We start from the raw sequence: 22034 nt of genomic DNA, 5'->3' as shown, positions 1-22034 counted from the left end.
GTGACCCAAATTGTGTGTGGAGCAGTGGGCATGCAGGGAGAAGTTGACTCAGTGTTCTGTCATTCAGCAAGATGGCCACACCAGGAAGAATTGATTTTAGAAACTCCTGAGTAGTGCAGCAGGCATGGGAAGTAGTATTGCAAATAAATGTGCTGTTTTGACAGATACTTCTCTTTGGTTGCTTAAGTAGGAAAGGGCTTCTATGTGTGCCAGCTCATCCTATCAGCTACTTGTTGCTGAATGGAGGGGCTAGTAATCACCCCCAAAATAGCTGCACAAAGAGGGAGCAATCCAATAGCTTGAATTATTTCTGTTTTGTGGTGCCCTAAACAGCACAGTACTGCTCTCTAGCAGACACTCTCCCTACATCCCTAATCACATTCAACAATTAAATCTAGGTGAAGAGTTGAAACAATGAAGACCTAATTATCTACATAACTGTAACATTTCTTGCACTGTGGAGATAAAGAAAGAAAAATAAATATCTTTAAAGACTTGTGGAAATTCTTTCTTTGTTTCCTTGTACTTTGTATAGGAATACCAAAAATAGGGGGAGAAATTCATGAATTTGCACAAATCTCCTCCTTAGGATTTCAAGTGATTCTCTTGTCAAATTATGCAATACCTTCTAAAATCTTTGCATATTTTAAAAATATGAAGTAATCTTCTTCCTTGTGACTATTTCTGGCTAGATGCACTGGCACTGCATTTCAGAGCACAGCTCTACAACCTTATCAGGCCATTGGGAGTGTTGTCTGGAACAGCAGGCAAAAAAAAAAAAAAAGGTTACAACCCCTTTACCTTCCTGATCAATATATTCTAGGTTCAATGCCATGGATCAATATCATAGTTGAGTTATATCACCGCCTACTTCAAGCTCATATGGCTGAGATGCACTGAAAATATTAAAAGGAAGGGGGAGGCAATTAATGCAGAAAAAAACCCACAAACCTTAAATAAAACTATTCCATTTTCTATTACTTTGCTAAAATAAGGTTTTTAGCAGATGCTAATTTTCTCAGCTGGCTGGCAGCCTGAAATGAGTTTGTGGGAATCAGATAGCACAAATGGAGGGATTGGAGAGAAAGTGAAGCCTCCTGTGAGGTTATTTAACATTTTCCTGATGTCCCAGATGTCTGCAATGGGCCAGAGAAGATACAATCTTTGCCCCGGGAACATAAAATCAGTGCAGCAGTGTATGCAATGCAAAATCTGGTGTCATGCAGAATGTGACTGCCAGAAACAGGATTCTCAGTATCATCACACAGCACTGCCACTATTTCCGAGTGCATAGGCCCCTATAAAATCCAATCCATGCAAAGATCACTGAAGAGTCGGGAGTGGATGAGTCACAGGCATCTGGGGCATGACATTATGTGGGTTCTGATTTTAACTCTCATTATTTTTTCAGCAAACAAAATATACACATCTTGAGCTAATTTTATTGAACGCTGCTAGAACAAACCCCTCTTGTTGACTGCTCTCTGCAGAGGGCTTTAAAATAAAAGTTATAGCTATTTAACTGTTTTGAAGCTCAAAGAGTGCAACTGGGATTGATCCTGACTAAAATGTAGTTGCTTGCTGAATATAGGTTGGTGCAAAAGTAACTGCATTTTTTGCATTGTTGAAATTTGCCAATTGATATTGCAATATATTCTTAAATAAATATGGTTATGTTATATATAATTTTAATGTGCTTCTCTCACTTTATGGGGTTTTTTTGCTACTGATTTATTACTTGCTGTTTATTTTATATTTATGTTAGACAAAAAGCAAATTCGAGCAATTTTCTTATTCGAGTTCAAAATGGGTCACAAAGCAGCAGAGACAACTCACAACTTCAACAATGCACTTGGCCCCAGAACTGCTAACAAACATGCAGTGCAGTGGTGGTTCCAGGGGTGTCTAAAAGGAGATGAGAGCCTTGAAAATAAGGAGCATAGTGTCCAGCCATCGGAAGCTGACAACGACCAATTGAGAGCAATCATCAAAGCTGATCCTCCTACAACTACACAAGTTGCAAAAGAACTCAACGTTGAGCATTCTATGGTTATTCAGCATTTGAAGCAAATTGGAAAGGTGAAAAAGCTCAATTAGTGTGTTTCATGAACTGATTGAAAATCAAAAAGATTGTTTTGAAGTGTCATCTTATTCTATGCAACAACAACAAACTATTTCTCCATCAGATTGTGATGTGCAATGAAAAGTGGATATTATATGACAATTGGCAATGAACAGCTCAGCAGTTGGACCAAAAAGAACCTCCAAAGCACTTCCCAAAGCCGAACTTGCACCAAAAAAGGGTCACAGTCACTGTTTGGTGGTCTGCTGCCAGTGTGATCCACTACAGCTTTCTGAATCCCAGTGAAACCATTCCATCTGAGAAGTATGCTCAGCAAATCAATGAGATGCACCAAAAACTGCAATGACTGAAGCTGGCACTGGTCAACAGAAAGGGCCCAATTCTTCTCCACAACAACCCCTGACCGCACGTCACACAGCCAATGCTTCCAAAGTTGAACGATTTGGGCTACAACGTTTTGCCCCATCTGCCATATTCACCTGACTTCTCACCGAGTGCCACTTTTTCAAGTATTTCGTCAGCTTTTTGCAGGGAAAACCCTTCAACAACCAGCAGGATACAGAAAATGCTTTCCTAGAGTTCATCGCAAATCCTGAAGCATGAATTTTCATGCTACAGGAATAAATAAACTTATTTCTCATTGGCAAAAATGTGTTGATTGTAATGGTTCCTATTATGATTAATAAAGATGTGTTTGAACATAGTTCTAATGATTTAAAATTCGTGGTCCAAAACTGAAATTAATTTGCACCAACTTAAAGCTTTGCCGTAACTGCTGACTTCTCAAAATATATGCACCTCTATGAGCTGTTTTTTACATCTCTAGTGTAATAGATTATATTTACAGTGCTGAGTAGCGCTGAGTTCCCTCCACAGGGTTCTAGTTCTTTCTGCAGTACTCAAAGGTTTAGACCAGTTATTCGGATACAGAACCTCAGGCTCTACATAGTGTGCTAGCTGAGATGAAAACACATCCCAAAGTAGTCATTTGAGCATGCAGTAAATATCTAAAAATAATTTTGGACTCCTAAACTTACATGATTCATAGGTGGGTACATCAACCAACAACAACTCTGGCTTTATTTTCTATAACAACTCCAAGAGAATTAAATATAGATCTAGGAGTCTGCAAGCGTGAGCATCCTAACTTATTACTTTAAGGTAAACTGTGATGGAAATTTATGTCATGCTTATCACCACCAGTGAATGCAACATGGCTTATCCCTTACTGAGAGAAAGATGAAGAGCCTCTTGCCTGCCATAGGCTGACATAATTCCCAGAGTCAGAGGTAACATATGGGCCAGACCCTTACTGACCCTTCCATGGCTTAACTGACCATCCATATCCTACACCAAGTGTCTTGTTTTAGTGAAATATGGACCGTGGGGCCTAGTTCCAGGTGGCCTTCTGCCTTCTTTTCAGAAAGGGCAGGGCTGGCATCTGGGAACATTTAACACCATAAGCCAGTTTTGCCTCCTGTGTAGCATATTTCCGTGTTTTCTGTGCAGTGTATAGGGAGGGAGAATACCACTGTCATATAATACACATACCTTGCTTCTTACCCATTCATTACTGGAAGCAATTAAAAACTCATTTTATGCAGAGAGCAGTTTATATTTATGTGAGATTAACTTGACCTTGCTTTTATTAAGTTTGGAAAGATGACAAAGCATCTTACACCTCTACTTCTCAGACACGTCTGTGGAGTGCTTTAAACATTTACAGCACACTAAATGCTAAATATCTTTATGTTAGGTGCAGTAATGAAAATAGAAGCATTGTAACATTCTCAGTGTACTGAAAACAATCACTAAAATATTCTTGTTTGTTCCTGCACAGCACAAGTAGAAGTGACCGGCAACACACAGATTCATCCAGCCCAGTATCTAGACAAGTTTTTCTAATTGCTTCTGACTTCAAGTTTCTGTATTCTGGAAAGTTTTCTTCTTTATATGCCATGTTAGAGGTGCCAGATACCCCTCTATTACTGCTGTGCGATACAGATGAGAAACAATGAGTTTTGTTTAGTACTCCATTGGAATGCTACCTACTGTGCTTCAGATTAGTTTGCATTTAGATGCGGGAATTTTACAAATGTGATATGACAGCTCAAAATATTACTCTTTCTGCATGGACGAATGTCAGGAAAATTATTCATCTGCATTCAGAACAGCACCTAACTGCACTATTGCCTCCGATAAGATGGCATCTGATGTCATTCAAACAAATAGATGCATTCATTTCTTTCCCAGGGTGAAACAAGAAATATTTGCTAGTGACAACATATTTATCACTCTGCTAGTGTTAGTTTCATCCTGGTATCCTATTATTTTTCTTAAACTGTCCAGGTACGCCAATTTGAAATCTTACTCAATAAATATTTACTTTCCATCCAAATATTACTGGGATCTTCTCAAGGAATTTGAACAAGATTAAGTAAATGGATGAAGTGTTATTATTTATTCATTTAACATTCTAAGGAACACAGCTGTCCTGAACCTGGATCAATAATAATTCCTTAATGAAAATGTAGGTCATGAACAGAATGTCCATTCAGAAACAACTGCCTTCTAAAGTAATCTGCCTTACAGATAAGCAAATTCAATAAACAACCTTTTAAACAAATGCAGTCATGTTTACTTTCCACAATGTGAGAAAGACAAAAGCTAAGAAGCATTCCCAGGAACAAATAAAACACAGCAATTACTTAAAAGAAAATTAAGTACAATAATACAGTGTTATGTATCTTTGACTACTTATATTAAGCAATTAGTGGTGCACAGTAAGCTGAATGTCAAATAAATACTTCAGATTATTTGCTACTATTTATGCCTGTCCAATGCAATTCTGATTCTCTGCATATGTCTCGTTTTATCAGGTCATACCAAATCATGTTTTGTCAGTGTTTATTAATTCAGCCTAAATCCAGTCACATGACATACACATCAATGCACTTATTAAAAAACATTTTCCACAATTCCAGTTCTTTTAAAATGTGAATAGATGGCTCCAATTACCCAGCAACTTGCATGTCAAGTTTATTGCTTTTCAAGCTCATTTTTACTTAAGGTGTTGAACAGTCTTTTAAAATACTATTTCTCTTTACTTTTAAATTGCAATCCAGAAACTACTAACGACTTGGTTTCCTCTCTTTGTAAGAGGAGTGACTCAAACTGACTTTAATGGGAATTATTGAGGCATACCATTAAAGTTTCAGACAGCCTCAAATTTCCAACAAGACTAAGAACTGCTGTGGCACTTGCAGACTATTTTTTGAAAAGTAAAAGCTTAGTGAAAGAACATAAGCAAATTTTCCTTCTACCCTGCTAAAAGTAAGTCTCATTTCAGTTGTACACACGGGATAACAAAAAGGCAAATATGTACATTATTTTATGTATGCATAGTTACATCCAGAAAAACAGGGAGTGAGCGGGGAGGAGGGGGATTAATAGGAAAAAAAAAAAAAAGTTAACTGCTTTACCTGATACTGTACAACACTTTTCCTGTTTTAGAAATTCTCAGCAGCTTGTTGTCTGTCGTGACATCATGAAAGTTTGCTCCCTTCTCGTTGGCAAAGAATAAATCCGGCTTCCAAATAGAGTCCAACATAGAGGGATCCAAATCCAAGGAATCATCTGGATATTCACTGTAAGCCAGACGTGAATCATTCCACTGCTGTCTCAAAAAAATGTTCACTCTGTAGTCCTACAGAAATGCCATGTAAAGAAGGTTACTAAGCCACTTACCCAAACTGAAAGCCCACTTTATCTTGCTTTATGCTCTTAGACTTACTACAGTACCAGTGTTACAGCAAACTTTGACGTTATTCTTTGAATGTAAGAGTTGTCATTTGAAAATAAAGCGGTCTAAATGCTGTATTGAACCAAACAAACAAAACTGGTACATTTTCCAAATCAAAATTACTTCAGTGAAGAAATAATATTAACTGCAACCTCCAGTTTTAAATATAACCCTCTTTCAAATGCTGCAGATTAACTCAAAAGTACCTAGAAAGTAAAAAAGCTTTGCAGCTAGATATGCACAATTTCAACAAAGATTCTAAAAAACTACCAATTTAAATAACTTGCTTCCGATATGTAAATCAATTATTTCTAATGTACTCATGAATAGTTGTTAATTCCAGTGAAGCCAGATTTATACAGAAGAAATTAAATCAGCACTTCTTATTTACTGTATCTTTTTTCTGTCTACCGTATGCTTTTCTCTGTGTGTGCCTTCATTCACTCCTGACTCTCTGCATCCCATTAAAATTGTTCTAATTGCATTCTTCTGCTCAGTGGTCTGCTAGTCACAACTGGGAGAGGCAGCAATTACTTAGAGGTTCATTTAGAACCAACATTAACACTGTGCCAAGAACTGGCTATTAAAGGGGAGTGTGGAAAGAGCTTTTAGGGTCTAAACTCTCTGGAGGGAATGAAAGATGCTAATGCATACTCTCCTTATCCTGAATTTCCAAAGTCAGCAAATAAGAGCTTCATCTCACTCACCTTTCCCTGCTATTTACCTGACATATCTACCTGAAATTGCAACATTTAACTTGCTTATGAACACTCTCTTAGGAATATATCTCTTCTTCATTTAAAAGGAAAATATTTAATAATATTTCTATCTGAAGGAATATGTTGTCAAATAATTCTGCCAACTGTACAAACTCCTCACATTTAGGATTTTCTTTATGGTAGCAGCAGTACATTAAAATGGCAGCACTGTACTTTTGACTTGGAAAATGGATGAGCTGACGTGGGCCTAGTTAGGCTACTGAACTGCATAGTCTGAAGAACTTGTCATCCTGAAATGTAAATAAATATTCCCAGTCTAGTTAGAGCTGCAGAAAGCAGCTTGCCCAATATGCAAACTCTGTGAATGAGCCCCTCCAAGCTTCAGCATTTCCCACCATTCATTCTTCATTCAGTAGTGATGAGGTTTGCTTCGGCCCTGACGTAATATTTCTGACATCCACACCAATGCAGTGTCTGAATCCAACAGGATGAGGCTTTTCAGTATCACTAGGAACGTGATTTTTCTTTATTTGTTTATAATTTTCTTTTTGCTGTTGGGTACATGTGAGACAAAACAGAAAAGTCTACTAATCAAAGAGAGACAGACCTGAGAGAGGTCTCAAGAATAGTATATTTGTTAAAGTTACTTGAAAAAGCCTGTATCTGTTTTTCACAAGCCACTGTACTTTTTATGATGATGTTGTTTCATACAATTAAAATAGCTACTTCCATTTCAGAGTTTATAAAATATTGTCGCATCTATGCTCGCTAACACTAAGCATACTTTCCTTTGTTTCTTGGTCTTAGAAACTGAGAGTGTCTTATAAGTTTATGTGGGACAGTTTTAGTTATAAATCTAGGAAATCACTTGATTTTCATCATGCAGAAAAGAAGGCAGGACCTTTTATCAGCAACTGCTGATAGAATAAAATTGCTACAACTAGTTGTGTAACTGCCTTCAGTTTTTCTTTGAAATAAGATATATAATGAAGCCTATGGAAAGCAGAGGGATTTTTTCCTCCCATGACATAGCAATCATAAATAAGTCAAATCAGTAAATTGTTTAGAAATATCTAAAAATAACACTGTTTTCATGAACTTCAGTAGCTGATGATTTAGACAACAAAAACCAGTCTGAAAAATCCTTATTCATGAAAGAGCTTCCATACAATGATATATATTATACCAAAAGCATAAATAATGCCAATAGGATTACACTATCTTTTTCAATATGTACCTTCATAAATGTATCAGTCATCATGCCAATGCACTTAGAAATGCTTTGTCTCTGCAAGTGTCATTGTTAGAAGCAATACAACACCGAAATCTTAGTTTATGTCTGATAGGCTTTATGTACATATATGTATATAAATATTTTAACAAGAAATAAAAATAGAAGTGTAAGGAGCATGTCACAAAGCCATCGTTACTTTTTTCTGCTATGCTTACGGTACAAGTGTTTGAGAGTGATGTGTGTTTACACAGTCAGACGTAATCCTGCAGAGTTTTGAATTTATTTTTCCTGTTCTAACATTGTAACTAACTTCTGAAGAAAAAAATCTCCTGAGAATGATATCACAACACGGAGCTCAAGCAGACTACAGTGTGCATTTTGAAAACTCCTGAGGGTAGAAGTGGGTGGACTGTAGTAATACACTCCTACATGGCCATGAGCACACCTGCTCCACAAATTCTTTCTGACAGCACCACTGCTCTGAACGAGGAGTGTGGACCTGAAGATTCAATCTCAGTTGAAACACTGATGCCAGCGATAGCTCAAGGCAAAACAGTTTTCCTCTGTTCTCAAGCCATAAGATCAGAGTAATACTAACATACTAAAGGAATATTCATCTGATTAGTTTTAGTAGATTTATCTCAAGATTTAGGGACTCAATCTACAGATATACTTCTTTTGTGTTAGAGGAATGTAGATAGAAACAGTCTTTCAGCAAATTCATGGCCACCAGATTCACAGTCACCAAATTCACTGACCAGAGCTTCAGTCTCAGGCCCTGCTGTGGTAACAGAATGCAAGGGAGCCCTGCTCCCTCTTCAGTGCTACTTTCTGTCTCTGAACTGATGCTTATCTCAGATCTTAGCCTTCCTCCCATCTTCTTGTCCAACAGCATTGATTGCTCAGGTGTTGAGTCAGATGTCTGAGGCAAACAGCTGCAGATACACTTGGTCTTCCATGCACAGGAGAGGATTGCCAAAGACACTATTCTCCCTTTCTAAATTGTAAGTATGAGTACTAACTAAAAAGTAGTGGTCTAATGACCTATTTCAAGACCATGTGACAGAAAAACACTTGGCCACCTATGTATCAAAGTATGCAAGGTGTTTCTGATGGCTTCAGTAGAAGTCTCTTATGCAGTTCAAAACATACATGTCAATTAATCAGTATCCAACAAGCTAATTTGTGATTATGGTTGGTGGGTCTTTTGGGGTTTTTTGTTTGTTTGTTTTGTGGGTTTTTTTGGGGTTGTTTTTGGTTTTCTACTGGGAAGATAATATCATGCGGTCAATCACAGCCAAGCTTTATTGCTGCAAAAATTGTAAAAGGAATGGCAATTTTTTCTGCTAACATAAGTACTCAAAACACAACTGGAGTTTGATGCATTTATCCCAACAGAGAACCTGCTGCATAGTGTCAGTCATTGATTATAGGGCATAATGACAATGATAATGTTCTCACAGTTAGTAATTTCTGTAATTAACAATTAGCTCGTCAATGTATAAACTGATCTTAGCTTCTCCTACATCTGATAACTAAAAAATCCTGGTCATTAGCAAAACTGAACATCTGAATTCTCTGGGAATCTGCCCAACCTGATGTAGATTACTCATCTGTGATACTCAGCTGCAGTCATGCTGTACAGTGAATATTCTGCTGAATACTGCATGTGTGAATGCTTCCAAAAATAGACACAGAGCTTACTGGCATAACTGCTTTATTCAGTGAAGCTACTCAGGACCATCTTTTTCTCTTTGTTTGCAAGTTAGCACTTAAATGCAAATTAAGTGAATTAATGAAGAAAATGTCCAACAATTTCATCTTGACTCTAGCTTTTTTTTTTTTTTTTCCCCACTGTTTTTATTTTGGTATAATATATTTCATTCTAATATGGAAGGAAACCATTTATTTTGGAGAAAAAAATAATAAATTGTGATACTGTCTCATACATACGTTATAGCATGGACTATTACACATGCATTTTGCTTTCCTAGCTCTTTGGGAATAAAACTCATGAAGACTCTATGGAATTCATTCATTTGGAGATAACCCACACAAAATCCTGTTTTATTTCTGAATGAATGTTTTTAGCTTTTAGAAGAATACACTGGATGTAAGAGTTGTGCTGGCCTTTCACACAGGGATGAGTTTCATCCTGGTGTCCATCCTAATCAGAAAACAGAAGCAACTCCTGATAATGTTACTGAGAACCTGGGTTACTGAATTTCGGAGGTCTGGGACTCTATTCCTGTTTGCCATGTTTATTTCTCATGCTGAAAGCTTCTCTAAACAAGATTTCCTCTCCCAAATTTCCAACGAGCTGTTGTAGATCAGTCAAGTTATGTTCTGATAATGACCCTTCAGTTCATATACATGGTTTCTCTGAACATTCCTATCCTCTGAGACAGGAATGTCTCTATTGAATTTACAATCCAGGTTTTTAAATGAATCTTTTAGTTCTATGTTAAAACCATCAAGAGCATTTTGTAGGGAAAAATGAATCCTAAGAGTCAAACAAAACTTATTATTTATCACAAGGGATGCCAACATTTTTATCACGTGGTTATATCTGTTTCAGAAAGGCAAAGTAAATGGAACAGTAATCAGTGTCTGCCTCTCAAAGCAGTTTTAAGACATCCTAAAACTAGATGCACTAGTCATTAAAGAAGTGACAGCACTAAGAAAATCAATATCAGACCATTGAATAACATCTAAGAGAAATCTTTTCACAATTTTGGCAGATATTATGGACAAAGCAAAATAAGAAATCCAATAGTCTTTGTTTTCATCTACTTGAATATTTGGCTGGTTTCAGCAGAATGTGTTAATGAACATTAGAAAGGTGCACATTAACATATTTGATAGAAGGTAAAATGCAATGAGGGGATTTAATCAAAGCAATGAAGGAGTCTAATTAATGCAATCAGCATTAGGTCGTGCAAATATTTTCATTGAATGCCATCTTGTAAAGCCAGTGACGTGCAGGATTGTTGCTACTTATTGCTATGCTGATGCCTCTGCACACTAGGATTAACAGACGTAGCTGGGTAAAAAAAAGCTACATTCATAGCTATCTTCCTGAAATCCTTTAAACAGAGGAAAACACATGCTTTCCAAAAAACTGAAAGTGAAACCTGTTGATAATTATGTTACATCGATATACGTGGTTTTTTTTCCTGTCATTTTTAACTTGATTTTAGTTTTCTTTTAAGGTGTTTCTAAAATATTACAGGTACATACTCTCATACTCTCCTAACTTATCAGTTTATTTTATAGCTCTATACTTTATAGCTTGTCATTTATAGAAGAGTTTTTCCCACACTGTTTAAGAAAGCAACCTAGCCTAGCAATATCTTGCCCTTTTCTCTGTAAAACATTAAATAACAGAGGGTTTTTTAAACAAATATATTTGGGAGCAGAAGGATTGAGTTGCCACATTCCTCAGCAGCACTTTGTAAATTACGGCATAAATTAAACTGAATGTAAATGAGGTAGTTGAATATTAAATAAAATAATTAAGTTGGGCTAAATATCTACTTTTCATAAAGCAAGGCAGTATCTATCCCATTTAAAAAAATATATAGTTCTTTGGTATACCTTAAGTCCTCTTGTTGGTAGCAATTACGTTTTTATTTACTGAGAACTCAGTCCTACAGGATGCTAAGCACCTTTATTGCCTCTGGCTTCAGCAAATACAGAAAGACCTGGATGCTGTGCAGGGATCCCCAGAAAGCAGAGTTGTGAAACTGCATTGTAATTGCTTTAGAAGTGTCTATAGCTGTCCATAGTGTCCTGAGGCAAAGAGAATAACTCTTGCAAAGTTTCAGTGAAGCTGACAACATCCATTTTTAGTTTATTTTGTGGCCGTGGTGACTTGAAAAGTTCAAAGTCAAGCTGGAATTTGTCACTAGGCCCTTTCTAGAATGGGTTTAATCCACTTTTTATATTTGAGCACCTGATAGTTATTATGGGTTTATATTCTTATTATAAGAAAATCATCAAAAATCTCTCTCTGGACTAACCCTAGCAGACAGGTGTACCTATGCTAAAATAAATAACCTATCCTTTTTGTTAATTGTTTGAAAAAGAAGATTTAAAATCTCAGCATCTTTTTAAATAGACTCAAAAAATATTTTTCTTAGCAACTATTGGAGGGGAGGAAGAAAATGTACTTCTCAACTAAAAAAAGAAAAACGTTGGACAAAAAAGTTAATTTCATTTTTTTTTTCTAGCTTGACTTCATAATCCTAAATTTTGACAATTTTTAAAAGAAAAATCTCATCTTGAAATGGAAAAATAAACTATTGATTTATATATATATATCTTACAATTAAAACTAATATTTTAATTTTGGCCTTGTTTTTTTGACTGATAAAATTCCTTTAATTCAATCAAAATACACATTTCAGTCAGCTGAGATCCCATAATTTCCTAGTATCAATTTAACCTTCAAAATACCTAAGTTTTATATTTTAGTCATTTCACTCAAGTTATGCATTCACTTCAGTTACTGATGTGGCTGCAAATGTTAAAAAAGACCATTCTGGTAGCTCTGTCAGCATAGTCTGCAGCAGCAGCAGATAATTCAGCATATGGTGTAAGACCCACTCAAAATATGGAGTACTTGGCAGGGATCCCATAGCTGAGCTCCAGCCGTTCCTCTGCCTCATCAGTGCTAACAAAACCTGAGAAAGTTGTTTCGCACACACCTGTATTTGCTGCCATCACAGTCACTACAGACTGTGGTGCAGTCACTACATATGTACATTTAGACTTGATAGTTGAGCTTAATAATTTATTTATATCTTTATATACTTATATTATTATTTTTTTTTTAATTCTGCTGTCAGGTTTTTGGTAGCTTAATAACTTGGCAAATGTCCCCAGATCCTGAGCTTCTCTATTCTACATCATATCCCACTCCTTCACAAGATGGCTTCAATGACCAGTCCCACTCACCATTGTAGTTTCTGCTATTGAACCAAAGCTGTTGATAAATATGTTGCAGGTAACATTTACAGGAGGACCTGCAAGTTGAACAATAAATAGAAAAATTGACAGGTTGTGTTCATGATATATATTACGTATTGTTGTTCTCTTGCCAGTGGCATCATAGAACTTACCATTGTGGTTTCTGTGACTGATCCAAAACTGTTGATAAAAATATTGCAAGTAACGTTTACTGGAGGACCTGTGGAATGCAATAAAAATGTTGCAATATACATTGAAACAAAAGTACAGATCCCTCAGCCTCCATACAATCTGGTACAGATGTGGCTGAAAACAAGTAGAAAGTGAGTTTTCCCAATCAGATCATGTAAATATCAAACAAAAGAAAAAAAATCAACACTAATCTAATTAATCTAGTTTCACGGGAAGTTGTTATATAAATACACAAATCAACACCCTTCCATTTAAGGATTTATGAGAAGAGTTGAGTGAGAGCATGAGAACTTTTTCTTTATCCACAGTACCAGTGCAGTATGTGCTTTAGCATTGCAACCACTCGTCTCTCCCTTCCTTCTCAGACTTAAAATTAAAATATTACCTCCCTACACTTATTCCACTCTGTATGCAAAGGCTTGCCACTGAAATCCCCATGCTTTTAACATTGACTCCACTCCAATTTTTTTAATTGAAAGATAATGTTCCCAGTGAAATCCAGTATACTATCAGCTTCCTGAGTGCTAGATCACCCACCTTGAAAGTAACAAATATGTTGGTTTGGGAAGAAAAAACACAACCGTCATATTTTGTGAGGCTGTTAAATTCCAATGAAGTGTGTTATTTAACTCAGTTTTTATAACAATTATTTTTTAAAAAACACTTCATTTTTACATTGTAAGAATGTTTTCACTTTCAACACCAAGCTAGAACAAGACAAATAATCTTCTATTCTCCCTCCATAGTATCACTTTTTAGAGCTTTTTACTTGATGATACTTCGGTTAGCTGGGCAGTTTGACCAACCTATTTCTCTATATATAAACAAACAGAATCATTGAATCATTAAAGCTGGAAGAAATCTCTGGAGATAGCCCAGTCCCCCTAGTCCATCTAGTCCCAGAGCAGGGTGTTCAGGGCCACACGCCATCAGGTTTTGAATATCTCCAAGGATGGACACTCCATAGCTTCTCTAGGCAACCTGTGCTGGTGCTCAATCACCCTCACAGTAAAAGGTTTTTCCTGTATTTAAGTGGAGTGTCTTGTGTTTCAGTTTGTGCTCACTGCCTTTGTCCTGTAACTGGCCACCACTGAGAAGACTCTCGCTACATCTTCTTTACTTACCTCCCATCAGTTATGTGTATGCATGAATAAGAGCCCCACAAACCTTCTCTTCTCCAGTCTGAGTGGCCTCATCACTCTCAGCCTCTTTTTACATGACAGATCTTCTAGTCCTTTAATCACCTCTGTGACCCTTGCTGGGCCCATACCTTTAAGTCTATGTCTCTTTTGTACTGCGGAATCCAGAGCTGGACCCAGCATTCCAAATGTGTTTCACCAGGACTGAGCAATGCTCTGCCTAATACAACCCAGAAGGCTGTTGATCTTCTTTGCTGTGAGGGCACACTGCTGGGTCATGTTCTACTTGGCCTTTTCTGTAAAGCTGTATTCCAGCTGGTCATCTCCCAGATTGTTCCTCTCCAGTTTCAGGACTGCATTTCCCCTTGCTGAACAACAAGAGGCTCCTGTTGACCCATTTCTGAAGTCTATGCAGGTCCCTCTGTATGGCAGCACAACCCACTGGGACATTATTTCTCTCAGTCTTGTATCTTCCACAAACTTGTTGAGGGTGGACTCAGTCCCATCATCCAGGTAATAAATGAAGATGTTAAAACAGTACAGGCCCAGTATAAACCACTGCAGTACACGAGTAGTGACTGGCCTTCAGGTAGAATTTGTGCTGCTGGTCAAAACCCTTTGAGCATGGCAACTCGGCCAGTTTTCCATGTACCTCGCTGTCTATTTAACTAGCCTGTTCCAATAGTTTGTCTATGAGAATGTTGTGAGAGACAGTGCCAAAAGCCTTGCTAAAACTGAGATGAACAATATCCGCTGCCCTCCTCTCATCCATGAAGCCAGACAAGTCATTATAGAAGGCTATTATCCTGATCAGGAATTATTTCCCCTTCATAAATCCATGCTGACTACACTCATCTTCCTGTCCTACATATCTGGAAATGGCTTCAAAGAATGTTTACTCTAGGCTTCGAGGTAAGGCTGACCAGCCTGTAGTTCCTCAATCCTCCTCCTTGTCCTTCTTGAAAATAGGAGCAACTTTTTTTTTTTTTTTTCCTGTGATGAGGAACCTCCTGCAGTTGACATGGCCTTTCAAAGATAATTAAGATTTGCCTTACAATGCCATCAGCCAGCTCCCTCAAAACTTCTGGGTACTTCCTTTGTGGTCCCATGAGCTTGTTTGCACCCGCTTTGCCTAAATGCTCTATAGCCTGATTCTTCTCCACTGAGTTTTCCTTGATCTGGACTTTCCCACAGGTCTCAGGGACATGGGATTCCTGAAAACCAGTCTCATCAGCAAAGACAGAGGTGAAGGAGTCACTGAGTGACTTGGCATTTTACATGCTCTTTGTCAATTTCTCTTTAATCTCATGGCATTGCCTTGCAAAAGTCACCATATGTGAGCACCACAGCTTTCAGTCCCTGAGTGTCACCAGAACGGAATAAACATGGTTACCTATGACAGGAGCTACACTACTGCACCACAGACTGCCATTTAGATGTACACTAAGTGTGTACATGCTAGAGCACTGTATCTTGTAACAAAGCAGATATGTTCCTCCATTTCTCTACTCAGTTGTATAATATCTTTTACTTGACTTCTGCTGAGAGAAGTGGAATAGTATAAGAACTCATTAAACCTAAATACTGCCAGCAAAACCAGTCACATTCTCTTCATCCTCAGAGTTTTCTGGAAAGAGTTTTGTTGGTGAGATATAAGCACTCAATTTTTTTTGATAATTTACATTTTTTTATAAATATCAGAAGTGTAATGCAAGATTTTCAATCAAATGAGAACAGAAGATCTTACCAGAGGATCATAGAAAGCAGCATTTGATCATGCTAAAAGTCCAGCTTTCTCTTAAAGTCAATTTGCTAGTGATGGGGTTTCTAAATATGCATAGGACACACAAGCCAAATGAAGTAGATAAGAAAAAGATAACTAACTGACCACTGAGATTTGCCATTATTTTATTCTTTTTTTTATGGACATTTTTCTACAGCTGATATTATTCCAGTGTGGAGGGGGCATATATGTATTGTACATCTTAAGGAAAGGTGCACTTTAAAGAAGGCATACAACATCACTTTTTCCAATGAAACATTTCACATGCACCACCCTATATGATTTTTCTAATCAAATAGTTAATTTAAAATGAAAGCAGTAAACTTATATGAAGTATAGCCAAGGTTTGAGAACATAGTTTAAAACTGTTCAAAAGCAATGGAAAAAATTAATCTGAATTTACTGCCTAAAGTCTAAAAAGAGCTGATATTACTTCTAAGAAATTAAGCAAAATATACTTTATAATGAAATTCTTTTTTCCTCTTCATTTTTCTTTTGTCACTTCCAGTGCAACAAGGTATAATAACAGTCCAGATATCTTTCAGGTGCACCCAAGATAACCAAAGCAGTTTTTGAGTGAGAAGGAGAATGTCTGTTTCTTGAAAGGACTCAGGAAAAAAAACCCTAAACCAAAAACCGGGTAGCTAATGCCCAGATCCACCAGAAATCAGACACCTGGTATTCTGAAAAACAGCTGAGATACTGCTTCTGTTCCCTGCAGCCCCCCTCCACGTGCTTCCCCAGAGGGTCTGCTGCTGCTGCCCATCAATGGAACTCTCCAATACACTGCCTTCTTGAAAAGCCCTGACATTATAATATGTCATACACCTCCTATGATTTCATGGCTTTTAGCACTTATAAAACATCCTCAGCATTCATCTGCTCACCTTACCCACAAGAAACTTGAATATACTGGATATTCCCCTGAATTTGCTGTGGCACAATTGCCTCATAGTTCCTGTATCAAATGTGACTGTGACCTTGCTGCTGTCTGGTTATGGAGTGAATCCATTCCCTGTCAGCTGCAAGGGGGATGAATCCATCCCAACATGTGGAGAAGTCCCCAGGTTGAGTAGAGAGTGTTAAAAGCTGTACACTGAGCCCCATCCATCTGCTGACTGCAGCGTTTGCTGAATATTCTGCAGTATTGATAACACCCCAAAGGTTCCTTCATTTGACAGCTTCTTGAGAAAATTTACTTGTATTCTGGCCCTGGAGAGTGTTCTAGCTGCAACTAATAATATCTGTATTTTCACATCCATCACAACTCTGCCTTTTTGGTGTATGGTTTCCAGGCTGCAGCTGGTAGCCCTTTTTCCTTCATGTTAATTTCAGCCATATGGCTAAAATGTCCTTAGTGGGAATACTATAATCATACAAGAGGATTAAAATTATACCTGTGCACTTGCCAATTTTCTTTGGTATGTGTATTTATTCAGGGATACTGTAAGGCAAACTAAAATAGAGTGCACGCATAGAAAACTGAGGGCAAAGATGAGATATGTGGAAGCAAAAATGAGAGATAATGAAGCAGAACCACCTCATGGAATGACAGTGAAAATATTGGCAAGATATTTACAGATCTGTGAAGAATCTTGTGTCTTTATATGTAATATTTTTGGTCTACCTTCTGATTTTCGCCCATGTGTCAATGGAAGGACTCTCTTCCCACCATCTTGGATGGTTTTTTTCAGCCCATAAACAGCAGAGAAAGGTGAACTAAAATGCCCTTCTCCCCTTACCGCAGAGGGCAGGATAAGCATCAAGACTATTTGAAAACACTAAAATCCATCCTGCTTGAGTGTAGGGATAGAATAAAGATCCAGGAACAGGACCAAGGGGCAAAGTGAAGAGGCAGTGATCTCACCAGGAACTAAACATCCCTTCATCTGTAGAATGGGGATTTCGTGTCTGAGCTTAAACAAGGGAGGGGATCAAAATGTGAGAGCAGGACAAAGACCCAGATGTTGACCTGAGCACTGGTAACAGATCCCAGGACAGCAGAGGAGGGTAACAGAGCTTGCTGGAGATGTTTTTTAATTGCCAGTTCTGGAGGCAGCTGGGCTTCTAGCAACCATTTCTCATTCAAGCAAACTGAATAGCCTCCAACATCCAGCACTGTCATCATAAGACTTAAAACAGAGATAACCCCTACAGTGGGCCTGCTTTTGCAGCTGCACTGCTAAAAGCACCTGAATTACAGTCTCAAGAGCTTGCCAATGCATCTCTTTATGTCTGTGCAGGCACACTCCTGTAAGTCAGACAGCAAGGCTGAACTACTGCTGGGACACGTCAGCTGGCCATGGTCATTAGGCAGGAGCATGTTGTTCATCATCCTCGATTCCTCCTGGTTCAGAGTGAGGCAGGCAAGGTAAGGACTAGAAAAGTGTTATCAAAGGCAGTTCAGCCAGTCCTTTGGACAGGTACCATGGATATTTGGCCACAGAAAGGCAGTTTTGATGCACCAGAAAAGTTCCTCTGAGCCATGGGGATCCTGCCGCTACTTCAAAGCAGTGCGATGTGCACGCTTGTTTTCAAGGATCTGTATAATGCATAGTCCAACCCCTGATGAGAAAATCCACATGATTTAACAAGTTTGCTTAAGGTTCTGGTAGGAAAGCAGGAGGTAGACCACAGGTAGTCTTTATTGTAAGTACCTAGGTAAGCCTTCTCCTCTCTTTCCTTCTCATTCTGCCTTTGGGCAAAACCAATGTTTTCCTCATTTTAAACATCATCATCTCATTAGAGTGGTAACAGCAAGGGAAAAGCAACAGTCACAGCAGGCAAAATTGATGACTCCAGGACAACATAGTTACCCTAAGGCTTACAAATGAAGGTGACATTTCTTGTTGGGGAGTGATGCCTTTCATTTGTGAGATTGTCTTCCTATGGGATTTCCATGGAGTGAATCATCCTGAGTCCCTAAGTATAATCATGCCCAGTAAACAGATAATTCCTTCTTCTTTAGAATTATTCACCACAATCCAATATATGATGGAATTGTTATAATTTTATCATTCATTTATGACAATTCTATCCACTGAACAAATAAACAAAAAAATCCTCCAAACACCAAAAGAAAACCAGCAAGAGCAGAGATCTCAGGAACCTTTGAAATGCAGTAATTGTATGGTACTTTACACTAATATAATTTGCTGGAAAAATGAAATAAAACAAAATTATTGTTCTGCTTCATCAAGCTAAAACCAACATCTTCTTAAAGTTCGTCTGTCATATAAAATAACTTAGCTTGCTGAGAATGCCATATCTCCTGGAAGGAATGTGACAACTATTTTGTGTTCTTACTGTTGCATCTGAGACTCAGAATCATATTCTGTAAATATCAGTATAAATTTATGATCAACAGAATAAGGCTAAGAACCACAAAGACACTTACAGAGCCAGAGCAAGACCTACAGAGATGTTCAGATGTCTAAATCCTTTTTAGGACTCTCATTCCCACTGGTATCAGTGAACCCAAATACTACCAAGTATCTGAGGAATGTACGTGAGCAGTATCACTTCTGGCAATGATATTTACAGACTGGAGGAGACACAACGCGACCTACCCAAAGCAGAAGAGGTGAGAGATAGAGGCAACACTGAATGATATTGGCAGAAATGCATTACAAATAGAGGAAAGTACGTTTTTTTTTCCCCAGTTCCAGCTGCGTATTTCCAGAAATGCACATGTAGGCACACACAGAAATACAAATAAACAAAATGGCATCAAGACAACTCTTATTGTACATCAAGATTTAAGCTGTTTCCCTTCACTTGGTTAACTTGAGAAAACATCTGAGAAAAAAATCCAGCCTTCTGAAACGACCTGGATATAAAAAGGGCACGTCCCATTCCAAAACTGAAAGCTCTTCTTCAGCAAAATACCTCTGAGGAATCAAAAGACAAATACTCCAGTGACTGTCAGATCCAGGTGATTACAGAATGAGTCACAGAAAGAAAATATCTCTGGAGTAAGTACAGCTAAAGCCATCTATATATATATACATTGACACAGTGTGAGGTCAAACAGTGAGTAATCAATTTCTGAAGTGGTACGTGACTTTTCAGCTGTTGGACTGTTACTGAATGTAGCAAGAGCCATGCCAGTAAAATCCTATCAACATTTCATGGAGCAGAATCCCTGCTAATATGCACTTTTTTTGTGGCTTAATGCACTGGTGAAAATTTTTTGATTGGCATGCTTCACATTCAGTGAATGTGAAGCTTCACAATGCTTCACATTCACCTTTGTCCACAGACCCAGCTCTGGAAGGTAAGTCTCACATTACAAAACCTCTTCAGTTCCACATTTGGCATTGCCAGATAGTCCATATAATGTGTTCATTCTTCCCTGCCTTTTTCTGCTGAGGTTGATAACAGAAACATATATTACTGTCAGCTCTGGGGTGCAGTGGGATATTTCCACATAGGTTATCTAACAGACACGACATAAGAACAATTTTCAGGCACTATTTTATTTCACTCCACAAACCAGGAGCTCAGAAATGAAAAGCCCTTTAAAACAGTTGACATCGTCCTGATTTACACAGCTAACCTGAGCTAGTCTACGAAGAATATATAGCAATAGCAGTCACAATGGATTGTGCAAATGCACTGGAGCTGGCTTTCACGTAGGTAGTTTGAGGGCTGCTACCAAGGTAGTCATGGCAGGCTGGAATTCACTGGAGGCCATTAACCTCAGGTGTTATACCTTGTGCTGAGCTCTGTATCATCTCTGTGTGACACAGAGCACCTCTGAGCAAATTACTTGAAAGCTAACTCAGATATTTCTACATAAACCTCAGTCACACTTGTGAGTGTAGTCAGTCCAGAGCTAAAGCCTTCCATGTGCAAATGAGTCTGTGGGAATAAATTTAAGAAACAGTGAATCAGAAATCTTACATCTGGAAACTTCCCATTGGAACTACAACCCTACAGTGTAAAGTTAGTTAGTACTCATGTCAACTTTGCAAATATTCAAATAAATGCTTTGATTCTTCATGTGTCCGTCAAACTACATGTTTTTTTTCTGAGCTCTCCACTCTTCTTTGAAATCTTTCCATTGCAAATCATGATAAGCACCTCACTGCAAAGCAACTCTTTCTAAAGTCTTCCTTCTTCCAATGCAATAGAGCACAGGGCAGTATTTGGGGAAATTGAAGTGTTTGCTTTTCTTATTCCATGAAAAGATCCAGGCACCTACTTCTTTTCTTATCACAAAACAATGCTCACTGAAGTGAGCAAATGGGAAGATAGAGGCTCTCAGCATCACTGGGAGCAGGTAGCAGATGCTCTTCACACCTGATTCTGAGAAACTGCTTGGTTGTTTTGCATTAATGAAGACAGAGACCTTTGCTGTTGGTTGGCATAACGTGTGCAGATGTCTGGGACATTTCTGAATGTGGTTAAACAAAAGATGATATTACAGGTCTAGTCATGAGATCTGCACTCCTGTGTAGGGTCAGTCAAACTCCTCCTGGGTAATCTTATTTTTAATAATTTTTACAAAGTCAGTATAGCCAAGTCATCTAAGACACTGCATGGAACCACAAGATAAAAAATGTTCACTGAGAAGAGAAGGCAGGAGGGAACATCTACTTAATGAAAAAAGAAAGGTATTAATAATAATATTGAAATTAGGTCAACCCATCTAGGCTTCTATTTTCAGTCAGAATTAACTGCTTCATTCTGCTCAGCATATTCACCTCAAAACATTTAATAATAATAATAATAATAATTTTTTAAAAAGGTAATTTGTTCTTTTCTCTCTAAATATTTATTACTTTTTTCCTTCTCTGTGTTTCTGATCTTGTGTTACAGAAATTAATGGAAGCTCAGTTATAAGCATCAATAAGTACAGTCTCAAATATGGGGCTTGATCAATAGTTCTCACTGTGACCACACAGAGGCTTCTGAATTATTTTTAATTCCTTTTTTTGTTTGTTTTTGGTTTTGTTGTTTGTTTGTTTTTGGTTTGGTTTGGTTTGGTTTGGGCTTTTTTTTGTGGGTTTTTTTTTTTTGGTTGGTTGGTTGGGGGTTTTTTGGTTTTGCTTTTTGGTTTTGTTGTTGTTGTTGTTGTTCCTCTGAGTTCAGACATTTGCTTTATTT

At 37.8% G+C, this 22034-nt stretch overlaps 1 protein-coding gene across 2 annotated transcripts in view; it reads right to left on the bottom strand.

The window, feature by feature from the left end:
* GLRA2 (glycine receptor alpha 2) overlaps positions 1-22034 on the bottom strand; it is a gene marked incomplete at both ends in the record, with an annotated part of 126136 nt that overhangs the window by 91620 nt on the left and 12482 nt on the right. Inside the window, 2 exons of one of the 2 annotated variants that reach the window (XM_080344050.1) lie at positions 5566-5789; positions 12962-13029. In XM_080344050.1, the coding sequence (XP_080200176.1) occupies positions 5566-5789; positions 12962-13029 (292 nt within the window). Of the gene's footprint in view, positions 1-5565; positions 5790-12797; positions 12866-12961; positions 13030-22034 lie in introns of both variants that reach the window. The other variant, XM_080344049.1, reaches the window with a different exon arrangement.

The sequence above is a fragment of the Nesoenas mayeri genome (genome assembly GCF_963082525.1).
Source record: "Nesoenas mayeri genome assembly, chromosome: 1".
In the NCBI taxonomy this organism is placed as follows: Eukaryota; Metazoa; Chordata; class Aves; order Columbiformes; family Columbidae; genus Nesoenas; species Nesoenas mayeri.
Note: the sequence above shows the minus strand (reverse complement) of the source record. Positions and strands in the feature narration are given on the sequence as shown.